This window comes from Notothenia rossii (assembly GCF_949606895.1).
Source record: "Notothenia rossii genome assembly, chromosome: 3".
NCBI classification, from domain to species: domain Eukaryota; kingdom Metazoa; phylum Chordata; class Actinopteri; order Perciformes; family Nototheniidae; genus Notothenia; species Notothenia rossii.
This window is the reverse complement of record NC_136901.1, coordinates 770,559-782,748: the sequence shown is the minus strand read 5'-3', so window position 1 is coordinate 782,748 and position 12,190 is coordinate 770,559. Positions and strand designations below refer to the sequence as shown.

Here is a 12,190-nt window from a genome sequence, read left to right as displayed (position 1 = left end):
AGACTTCCCTTACACTCAGGTGAGACTTCCCTCTGGTGAGACTTCCCTCACACTCAGGTGAGACTTCCCTCAGGTGAGACTTCCCTCACACTCAGGTGAGACTTCACTCAGGCGAGACTTCCCTCACACTCAGGTGAGACTTCACTCAGGTGAGACTTCCCTCACACTCAGGTGAGACTTCACTCAGGCGAGACTTCCCTCACACTCAGGTGAGACTTCACTCAGGTGAGACTTCCCTCACACTCAGGTGAGACTTCCCTCAGGTGAGACTTCCCTCAGGTGAGACTTCCCTCAGGTGAGACTTCACTCAGGTGAGTGAGACTTCCCTAAGGTGAGTGAGACTTCCCTCAGGTGAGTGAGACTTCCCTCAGGTGAGTGAGACTTCACTCAGGTGAGTGAGACTTCCCTCAGGTGAGACTTCCCTCAGTTGAATGAGACTTCACTCAGGTGAGTGAGACTTCCTTCAGGTGAGTGAGACTTCCCTCAGGTGTGTGAGACTTCCTTCAGGTGACACTTCCCTCAGATAGAGTCTCTCTGTCATAGCACACCTGTTCATCTGTTACAGACCCCTCCTCTCTAGCTCCTGTGTCTCCTCTGAAGACACCTCAGTCACCTTTCTGCTCCATGTTCCCTCACACCTGCTCAGGAACTTTAGCTCGTTAAGATACAAAAACAAAAAAAGGTAAATAAAAGAAAATGTTGAAATATCAACAGAAATTTGAGAAAATAAAATGTTTAAGGAAATAATAAATAAATATATTTAAATAGAAAAGGGTTAAAAAACAAAGAAATACTAAATCTAAGATTAATTAAGGATAATTATTTTACGATTTATTTAATTTTGTCAATTAATAATTATCTCTAAAGAATGCAAACAGAAATAATAATGACATGTTTTTATTTGTTCATATTAATTAGAAAGTCAACAATATAACAGAAAATATTAAAACTAAAATTAACAAAATATTCAGAAACTAGAAATGTAAATGTTTACCTAAACCATAAAAAGTATTAATATAAATGTTTTCACAGAATATAATGTCAACAACACATGTCAACAACATAATGTCAACAACATAATGTCAACAACGTATGTACAGTTCAATCCTTTAATCATTTATATTAGTCAAAGGTATAAAAGTATAACACAATTTGTAAATGTTTAAGACATTCTCTACAGTTTTAGAGACGGAGAATAGGAACGTTAGAACATCCTGAAATCTGGAGGACAGCGGGTGCCGACAGACAGAGGAGGGTCCCAAGTCCTCAGAAGGTTCCAGAGTCCTACGAAGAGTCCTGAAGTCCTGCGGAGGTTTCAGAGTCCTACGAAGAGTCCTGAAGTCCTCAGAAGGTGCCCGAGTCCTACGAAGAGTCCTACGAAGAGTCCTGAAGTCCTGCGGAGGTTTCAGAGTCAGACCAAGAGTTCCTAAATTTGGAGGATTGTTCGGACACAAACACTTTGCAAGACTTGAGAAGCTTTCAAAGGGGTTTGTCAGTCTGCAGGTACAACAAGTCTAGAGAAAGTTCTTCAGAGACCGGCTGAAGAGTCGAAGGAAGGGATTATACAAAACATCTGCAAGTCTTTAGAAAGTGTTCTGGTCTTGAGAAACGTTCCACAGACAGAGGATGCATACCTGAACTCCTGAGAACTAAGAACTGTGCAAAAGAGTCCTGAAGTCTTTACGGAGTCTTCCCAAGTCCTGCGAAGGTTTCAGAGTCTTGAAGAGTTCCCAAATCTGAAGGACAGTTCAGACGGTCTGATCTTGAGAACTTTAGAAGCTTTCAGACATCTGCAAGTCTTTAGAAAGTTCTCTCACGTCTTGAGAGGTTTTCTGCTACAGGAAGTCCTAAGAAATATCTCAAATCTTGATAAAAGTTCACATTAGAGGTACTGTAGAAGTTCTGGAAGAGTTCCTAAATCTGGAGGATAGTTTGGACGGTCCGACACTCGAGAAAGTTTTCTGAGACTTGAGAAGCTGGCAGAGTGTTTGTAAATCTGGAGGTTCGTTTGCATGTCTTGAGAAGTTCTTCAGACACCGGATGAAGAGTCAAAGGAAAGGTTTCTATCTTGGAAAACATCTAAGACAGGAATGTCTTTTAAAGTCCAAAGAAATATATCAAGTATTGATAAAAGTTCACATTAGAAGTCCTGGAAGAGTTCCTGACGCTTTATACCCGGTCTCTGATCTCTGCCAAAGAGCTCTCAGTCTCAAGGGTCTCAAAGGTCTCCGAGGTGTTCTCTGTGTTCTCGTTGTCGATGAGGCGAGCGACCCCTGAGCGGCTGGAGTACCTGAAGATGAAGGCCTTCATGAGGTCGTAGCGGTAGCTGCGGTGCAGGAAGCTGTAGAGCACAGGGTTCAGGACGCAGTGCATCATGGACACACACTGGGTCACCTGCAGCGCTACCCACAGGAAGCCCTCCAGACTGCAGCTGAAGGGTAGCAGCAGGGCCACCAGGTCCAGGACCAGAACCATGTGGAGAGGTAACCAGCACAACACGAACACCAAGATGTAGCTTAGCACGACGCGGCGGCTAACCCCCCGGTCCACGTCGGAGGGCAGCGCCAGGTAGGAGGCGATGATGATGGGGAGCGGGAGCAGGAAGCCCAGGATGGAGAAGATCATCTGAACGAAGACCATCATCTCACGAGACGAGAAGACCGGGCGACACACAGACCTGGAGTGATGAGGAGAGACCACCGTCTGAGGGTCAGAGAGATATCAGAGTTAGAGACCACCGTCTGAGGGTCAGAGAGATATCAGAGTTAGAGACCACCGTCTGAGGGTCAGAGAGATATCAGAGTTAGAGTTAGAGACCACCGTCTGAGGGTCAGAGAGATGTCAGAGTTAGAGACCACCATCTGAGGATCAGAGAGATGTCAGAGTTAGAGACCACCGTCTGAGGGTCAGAGAGATATCAGAGTTAGAGTTAGAGACCACCGTCTGAGGGTCAGAGAGATATCAGAGTTAGAGACCACCGTCTGAGGGTCAGAGAGATATCAGAGTTAGAGACCACCGTCTGAGGGTCAGAGAGATGTCAGAGTTAGAGACCACCATCTGAGGGTCAGAGAGATATCAGAGTTAGAGACCACCATCTGAGGGTCAGAGAGATATCAGAGTTAGAGACCACCGTCTGAGGGTCAGAGAGATATCAGAGTTAGAGACCACCGTCTGAGGATCAGAGAGATATCAGAGTTAGAGACCACCGTCTGAGGGTCAGAGAGATGTCAGAGTTAGAGACCACCGTCTGAGGGTCAGAGAGATGTCAGAGTTAGAGACCACCGTCTGAGGGTCAGAGAGATATCAGAGTTAGAGACCACCGTCTGAGGGTCAGAGAGATATCAGAGTTAGAGACCACCGTCTGAGGATCAGAGAGATATCAGAGTTAGAGACCACCATCTGAGGGTCAGAGAGATATCAGAGTTAGAGACCACCATCTGAGGGTCAGAGAGATATCAGAGTTAGAGTTAGAGACCACCGCCTGAGGGTCAGAGAGATATCAGAGTTAGAGACCACCGTCTGAGGGTCAGAGAGATGTCAGAGTTAGAGACCACCGTCTGAGGGTCAGAGAGATATCAGAGTTAGAGACCACCATCTGAGGGTCAGAGAGATATCAGAGTTAGAGACCACCGTCTGAGGGTCAGAGAGATATCAGAGTTAGAGACCACCGTCTGAGGGTCAGAGAGATATCAGAGTTAGAGTTAGAGACCACCGTCTGAGGGTCAGAGAGATATCAGAGTTAGAGACCACCGTCTGAGGGTCAGAGAGATGTCGGAGTTAGAGACCACCATCTGAGGGTCAGAGAGATATCAGAGTTAGAGACCACCGTCTGAGGGTCAGAGAGATGTCAGAGTTAGAGACCACCGTCTGAGGGTCAGAGAGATATCAGAGTTAGAGACCACCATCTGAGGGTCAGAGAGATATCAGAGTTAGAGACCACCGTCTGAGGGTCAGAGAGATATCATATTTAGAGTTAGAGACCACCGCCTGAGGGTCAGAGAGAGGACAGAGTTAGAGACCACGGTCTGAGGGTCAGAGAGATATCAGAGTTAGAGACCACCGTCTGAGGGTCAGAGAGATATTTGAGTTAGAGACCACCGTCTGAGGGTCAGAGAGATATCAGAGTTAGAGACCACCATCTGAGGATCAGAGAGATATCAGAGTTAGAGACCACCATCTGAGGGTCAGAGAGATATCAGAGTTAGAGACCACCGTCTGAGGGTCAGAGAGATATTTGAGTTAGAGACCACCGTCTGAGGGTCAGAGAGATATCAGAGTTAGAGACCACCGTCTGAGGGTCAGAGAGATATCAGAGTTAGAGACCACCGTCTGAGGGTCAGAGAGATATCAGAGTTAGAGACCACCGTCTGAGGGTCAGAGAGATATCAGAGTTAGAGACCACCGTCTGAGGGTCAGAGAGATATCAGAGTTAGAGACCACCATCTGAGGGTCAGAGAGATATCATATTTAGAGACCACCATCTGAGGGTCAGAGAGATATCATATTTAGAGACCACCATCTGAGGGTCAGAGAGATATCAGAGTTAGAGACCACCGTCTGAGGGTCAGAGAGATATCAGAGTTAGAGACCACCATCTGAGGGTCAGAGAGATGTCAGAGTTAGAGACCACCATCTGAGGGTCAGAGAGATATCAGAGTTAGAGACCACCGTCTGAGGATCAGAGAGATATCAGAGTTAGAGACCACCATCTGAGGGTCAGAGAGATGTCAGAGTTAGAGACCACCGTCTGAGGGTCAGAGAGATATCAGAGTTAGAGACCACCGTCTGAGGGTCAGAGAGATATCAGAGTTAGAGACCACCATCTGAGGGTCAGAGAGATATCATATTTAGAGACCACCATCTGAGGGTCAGAGAGATATCAGAGTTAGAGACCACCGTCTGAGGGTCAGAGAGATATCATATTTAGAGACCACCATCTGAGGGTCAGAGAGATATCTGAGTTAGAGACCACCGTCTGAGGGTCAGAGAGATATCAGAGTTAGAGTTAGAGACCACCGTCTGAGGGTCAGAAAGATATCAGAGTTAGAGACCACCATCTGAGGGTCAAAGAGATATCAGAGTTAGAGACCACCGTCTGAGGGTCAGAGAGATATCAGAGTTAAAGACCACCATCTGAGGGTCAGAGAGATATCAGAGTTAGAGACCACCATCTGAGCGTCAGAGAGATGTCAGAGTTAGAGACCACCGTCTGAGGGTCAGAGAGATATCAGAGTTAGAGACCACCATCTGAGGGTCAGAGAGATATCAGAGTTAGAGACCACCATCTGAGGGTCAGAGAGATATCAGAGTTAGAGACCACCATCTGAGGGTCAGAGAGATATCAGAGTTAGAGACCACCGTCTGACGGTCAGAGAGATATCAGAGTTAGAGACCACCGTCTGAGGGTCAGAGAGATGTCAGAGTTAGAGACCACCGTCTGAGGGTCAGAGAGAGGACAGAGTTAGAGACCACCATCTGAGGGTCAGAGAGATATCAGAGTTAGAGACCACCATCTTAGGGTCAGAGAGATATCAGAGTTAGAGACCACCATCTGAGGGTCAGAGAGATATCAGAGTTAGAGACCACCGTCTGAGGGTCAGAGAGATATCAGAGTTAGAGACCACCGTCTGAGGGTCAAAGAGATATCAGAGTTAGAGACCACCATCTGAGGGTCAGAGAGATATCAGAGTTAGAGACCACCATCTTAGGGTCAGAGAGATATCAGAGTTAGAGACCACCATCTGAGGGTCAGAGAGATATCAGAGTTAGAGACCACCGTCTGAGGGTCAGAGAGATATCAGAGTTAGAGACCACCATCTGAGGATCAGAGAGATATCAGAGTTAGAGACCACCATCTGAGGGTCAGAGAGATATCAGAGTTAGAGTTGGAGACCACCGTCTGAGGGTCAGAGAGATGTCAGAGTTAGAGACCACCGTCTGAGGGTCAGAGAGAGGACAGAGTTAGAGTTAGAGACCACCGTCTGAGGGTCAGAGAGATATCAGAGTTAGAGACCACCGCCTGAGGGTCAGAGAGATATCAGAGTTAGAGACCACCATCTGAGAGTCAGAGAGAGGACAGAGTTAGAGACCACCGTCTGAGGGTCAGAGAGATGTCAGAGTTAGAGACCACCGTCCTAGGGTCAGAGAGATATCAGAGTTAGAGACCACCGTCTGAGGGTCAGAGAGATATCAGAGTTAGAGACCACCGTCTGAGGGTCAGAGAGATATCAGAGTTAGAGACCACCATCTGAGGGTCAGAGAGATATCAGAGTTAGAGACCACCATCTGAGGGTCAGAGAGATATCAGAGTTAGAGACCACCGTCTGAGGGTCAGAGAGATATCAGAGTTAGAGACCACCGTCTGACGGTCAGAGAGAGGACAGAGTTAGAGACCACCATCTGAGGGTCAGAGAGATATCAGAGTTAGAGACCACCATCTGAGGGTCAGAGAGATATCAGAGTTAGAGACCACCATCTGAGGGTCAGAGAGATATCAGAGTTAGAGACCACCATCTGAGGGTCAGAGAGATATCAGAGTTAGAGACCACCGTCTGAGGGTCAGAGAGATATCAGAGTTAGAGACCACCATCTGAGGGTCAGAGAGATATCAGAGTTAGAGACCACCGTCTGAGGGTCAGAGAGATATCAGAGTTAGAGACCACCATCTGAGGGTCAGAGAGATATCAGAGTTAGAGACCACCGTCTGAGGGTCAGAGAGATATCAGAGTTAGAGACCACCATCTGAGAGTCAGAGAGATATCAGAGTTAGAGACCACCGTCTGAGGGTCAGAGAGATATCAGAGTTAGAGACCACCATCTGAGGGTCAGAGAGATATCAGAGTTAGAGACCACCGTCTGAGGGTCAGAGAGATATCAGAGTTAGAGACCACCATCTGAGGGTCAGAGAGAGGACAGAGACCTTTCATCAGAACTCACCTGCAGGAAGTAGGTCTCTGGCGCCGCGGCGGCTAACGCTAGCATCCACACGGCGGCGCAGACGAGTCGTCTCGTTAGCATCCTGCGGCGTGTCGTTAGCTCCCTGCGGCCTCCAGGGGGCAGCGTGACGGACAGGTAGCGCTCCACGCTCATACAGGTGAGGAACAGGATGCTGGAGAACAGGTTCACGCTGAACACCAGGTGAGTCAGTTTACACAGCACCGCGCTGAACGGCCAGCGACCAATCAGCATCGAGCTCACCTGCACAGGTAGAGTCGCCACGGCAACCAGGTCGGCCGCCGCCAGCTGGAGGACGAACCTGTCAAAGCCCTTCCTGTCCGACCGCAGGTTGACCCACACCACCAGGGCGTTGGAGGCGATACCAACGAGGAAGATGAACAGGTAGAAGATGCTGAGGACGTAAAGGAGGCTGGCGTGTCCCACGGTCCCTGAACACACCGTGGCATCGACCCGGGTCACGTTGGGGTCGCTCAGGTTCAGATCCTTAAGCTCTTCCCACTGACCCAGGAGGTCCAGCAGGTCGGCAGAGCTCAGAGACATCACACAGGTGAGAGGACACCCAGAGACCCACAGGTGAGACACACAGGTGAGATATCAGAGGACACCTGGAGACACAGGTGAGACATTACAGGTGAGAAGACACCCGGAGACACAGGTGAGACACACAGGTGAGCGGACACCTGGAGACACACAGGTGAGACACACAGGTGAGACACACAGGTGAGAAGAGACCTGGAGACCTACAGGTGAGACACACAGGTGAGAGGACACCTGGAGACCCACAGGTGAGAGGACACCTGGAGACACACAGGTGAGAGGACACCTGGAGACCCACAGGTGAGACACACAGGTGAGAGGACACCTGGAGACCCACAGGTGAGACACACAGGTGAGAGGACACCTGGAGACCCACAGGTGAGACACACAGGTGAGAGGACATCTGGAGACCCACAGGTGAGACACACAGGTGAGACACACAGGTGAGAGGACACCTGGAGACCCACAGGTGAGACACACAGGTGAGAGATCAGAGGGCCTTGAATCACACCTGAGTGTTTCTGAGAGACAGAACGGAGCCAACGTGAGCTCCGAACAACAAAGACCCCCTCCTTCTTCTCAATAAGAACGACAGGTGATAAAACCCTGCTGTCACCCTCCATTAAAGAGACCACCCACACACACACACACACACACACACACACACACACACACACAGACAGACAGACAGACAGACAGACAGACAGACAGACAGACAGACAGACACAGACAGACAGACAGACAGACAGACAGACAGACAGACAGACAGACAGACAGACAGACAGACAGACAGACAGACAGACAGACAGACAGACAGACAGACCAAATAAAAGAACCCAATAAAAATAGTTTTTAAATAATAGAGAAGTCACGTTAATAACTTACAATAACTCATCTCTCTCTCTCTTTATTTTTCAGCTTTGCCAAAAGCCACTCTGTCAAGTGTCTTTCCTGGGTTGCCATCGAGAGTTCTCCAATATGGCGGACCATCTTGCACATGCGCACTACCGATCGGGCAGGGGGACGAATCGGGTAGTGACAACTTCCAAATCCCATAATATCAGTCGGATCTCTTTTAGGGTTCACGACAGAAAACACACCTTCCAGTGTGTGTTCTATCAAGGTGTCTCAGTGTGTCCTATCAAGGTGTCTCAGTGTGTCCTATCAAGGTGTCTCAGTGTGTGTCCTATCAAGGTGTCTCAGTGTGTGTCCTATCAAGGTGTCTCATCATGTGTCCTATCAAGGTGTCTCAGTGTGTCCTATCAAGATGTCTCAGTGTGTGTTCTATCAAGGTGTCTCAGTGTGTGTCCTATCAAGGTGTCTCAGTGTGTGTCCTATCAAGGTGTCTCATCATGTGTCCTATCAAGGTGTCTCAGTGTGTCCTATCAAGATGTCTCAGTGTGTGTTCTATCAAGGTGTCTCATCATGTGTTCTATCAAGGTGTCTCAGTGTGTGTCCTATCAAGATGTCTCAGTGTGTGTTCTATCAAGGTGTCTCAGTGTGTGTCCTATCAAGGTGTCTCAGTGTGTGTCCTATCAAGGTGTCTCAGTGTGTGTTCTAGGTGTCTCAGTGTGTGTTCTATCAAGGTGTCTCAGTGTGTTCTATCAAGGTGTCTCAGTGTGTGTTCTATCAAGGTGTCTCAGTGTGTGTTCTATCAAGGTGTCTCAGTGTGTGTCCTATCAAGGTGTCTCATCATGTGTCCTATCAAGGTGTCTCAGTGTGTTCTATCAAGGTGTCTCAGTGTGTGTTCTATCAAGGTGTCTCAGTGTGTGTTCTATCAAGGTGTCTCATCATGTGTCCTATCAAGGTGTCTCATCATGTGTCCTATCAAGGTGTCTCAGTGTGTTCTATCAAGGTGTCTCAGTGTGTGTTCTATCAAGGTGTCTCAGTGTGTTCTATCAAGGTGTCTCAGTGTGTGTTCTATCAAGGTGTCTCAGTGTGTGTTCTATCAAGGTGTCTCAGTGTGTTCTATCAAGGTGTCTCAGTGTGTGTCCTATCAAGGTGTCTCAGTGTGTGTCCTATCAAGGTGTCTCAGTGTGTGTTCTATCTAGGTGTCTCAGTGTGTGTTCTATCAAGGTGTCTCAGTGTGTTCTATCAAGGTGTCTCAGTGTGTGTTCTATCAAGGTGTCTCAGTGTGTGTTCTATCAAGGTGTCTCATCATGTGTCCTATCAAGGTGTCTCATCATGTGTCCTATCAAGGTGTCTCAGTGTGTTCTATCAAGGTGTCTCAGTGTGTGTTCTATCAAGGTGTCTCAGTGTGTGTTCTATCAAGGTGTCTCATCATGTGTCCTATCAAGGTGTCTCATCATGTGTCCTATCAAGGTGTCTCAGTGTGTTCTATCAAGGTGTCTCAGTGTGTGTTCTATCAAGGTGTCTCAGTGTGTGTTCTATCAAGGTGTCTCATCATGTGTCCTATCAAGGTGTCTCATCATGTGTCCTATCAAGGTGTCTCAACGTGTTACAGAGCATCTCCTTCCTTCATGCGTCTCTCGTCCTTAAATCAGACCCGTTTACAGATCAGTCTTTCTTTCACGCTCCCAACAAAGCACCTCTGCCTGAACTATGACACGTTGTTTCACAGCATGAACGTCCTCTGGTGTGTCCCTTCCACCAAGCATCCCATAATATGAGGGACCTGCAGAGACAGAGACTTTGAAGGCTCTGAGCATGTGAAGAGGAGGAGGAACAAAGGAGGAGGGTTTTATTGAAGCTTCTGTTGAAACTCAACAGGACGCTTTAAAGCCAGAGGTCACGACCTTCAAAATAAGAGTTTACTGCTGATCGGAGACAAAGAGACCATTAGGGCTTCAGAGGAGCACAGGAAGGCGTCGACCAATCAGCATCGAGTTCTCCAATATCCTTTGAGTCTCACTTTCTGTCTCCACTGAACGAGAGGCTTCAAGTGGTTCACCTTAAAGTGAAAGACACGTCTCTCTTATTAAATAACGTGTTTTAAACTGAAATGAAACTCTTGTTGACTCTCAGCTTTATGCTAAGCATGCATTCAATGTTAAACACAGGTCTCCTGATAAAACACAGAGGCTCCTGAACGCACCATCAGACCTGCAGAGGCTCATTTCAACTAAAACCACACTTTATAGAATAAACACGATTACTGTTTCATTTGGCTCACATTTTAGCCACTGTAACAAGAAGTTGATTTCACTCTTATTATGGGATGTTTGGTGGAAAAAAAGCATGCAGAAGAAACCAGAGGACTTTCATGTTTTTATAGAACATTTAAAAGTGGTCATTTAATGGTTTATTGTGTCTTAATACTACAGACTTGTAAAGGAAAACTGGATTAGAGACGTTGCATTAATTAATGTAAACTTTATAAATACAGTTTGTAGGTGTAATTACTAGAATAAAACACGTGCGTTAATACTTTTATAGAATAAACAGGATGCCTGCTTTAATTCGGCTCACATTTCACACAGAACAACAAAGAATAGAAGTTGATATAAGACTTTAAATGGCAGGAATTTGCTCCATTAGATATGATGCGAATTGAGATCATATTGAAGCGCTGTTTAAAATCCGTACATTTAACGTTATATTCTAATTTCAGTAATAAAAAACGGGTTATTACACATGTATTAATACTTTCATACAATACACATGATGTCTGCTTTAATTCGTCTCACTTTCTATTCACCAATAAAGGATGTTTTCATATTAGATTTAACTTTTTAGATCCGGGTAAAGGATGGGCTAAGAGCAACCTGCTCTATGGAGGGACGTTCTGGGACACCTCAAACTGGAGCACAGAAGTTCCGATTTCCCACATATTATGGGATGTTTGGTAGAAGAAAAGTTAGCCGAATACACCAAAGGAGGTTATTATAACTGACAACATGTAAACATAATCATATAAAATAACATGCATTAACCTTGAAGAGCAAAATGTAAAAAAAGCACTTTTCTTAATGGAGTATGGTTAAAGTCTCAATTGACGAATCGTGTTTCCTTGCATAATCACAGGGCATGGAGCCAAACTGCATTCATGTCTCCCTTATTTAAAGAATTTAAACACTTACAGGGGAAGGTTCAGGTTCTCGGGGTGTTCGCTGCTCCTCAGGCCGGGTCAGAGTGTCGCACCTCCGGCAGAGAAGCATCTGAAGAGGCGGTCCTCACACAGACAGCCTGCAGTTCCTCTGGTTCTCCACCAGAGGGCGCCATTACTCCTCCAACACGCTTCTGAAGGAGGACTCCACTTAAAGACACATGTTATAGTTGGGAAATAATAAATAAGATATAAACATTAAAATATGAATATAACTTTTTTATAAATTATAAAAATTATGCAAAAAATGATATTAAAGATAATCTAATTTTAACTCCTAACTGACTTCCCAAAAAGTGAAGAAAATAGAGTTTATAAGAAATACAAACTTAAAAGACACATGTAATAATGGGGTTATGATAAATACAATCTAAACAATACAAATAATTTAAAAATGAATATGTAATACAAATTAAATATAGCTTAAACTCTTAACAAATGATAAGATAATAAAATAAAACATATTTATGAATACATGTATTCATTATTGTATTGATGTATTCCTATATGTTCTAATACATGTATTCATTCTTGTATGTATTTGCTCTCCTGTGATGTTCTGTCTGCAGGGCTGTAATACCTCGCTGATCCACACTCCACTCCGGAAGGCGGCGGTGTTTTACCTGAAAG

General features: G+C 46.1%; 1 protein-coding gene across 2 annotated transcripts; it reads right to left on the bottom strand.

The window, feature by feature from the left end:
* Positions 1 to 1,051: 1,051 nt before the first annotated feature.
* LOC307031413 (atypical chemokine receptor 3-like) lies at positions 1,052 to 12,183 on the bottom strand. Of its 2 annotated transcripts, XM_079668513.1 has the most exons (4): positions 12,141 to 12,183; positions 11,535 to 11,710; positions 6,937 to 7,562; positions 1,052 to 2,703 (listed from the first exon to the last, which is right to left on the bottom strand). In XM_079668513.1, the coding sequence occupies exons 3-4, from the start codon at positions 7,495 to 7,497 to the stop codon at positions 2,170 to 2,172; spliced, it is 1,095 nt and encodes a 364-aa protein (XP_079524639.1). In that variant the 5' UTR covers positions 7,498 to 7,562; positions 11,535 to 11,710; positions 12,141 to 12,183; the 3' UTR covers positions 1,052 to 2,169. The 2 variants fall into 2 exon arrangements, with proteins under 2 accessions (XP_079524639.1, XP_079524640.1); XM_079668514.1 differs by lacking the exons at positions 11,535 to 11,710; positions 12,141 to 12,183 and adding an exon at positions 8,380 to 8,656.
* Between the last annotated feature and the right edge of the window lie 7 nt (positions 12,184 to 12,190).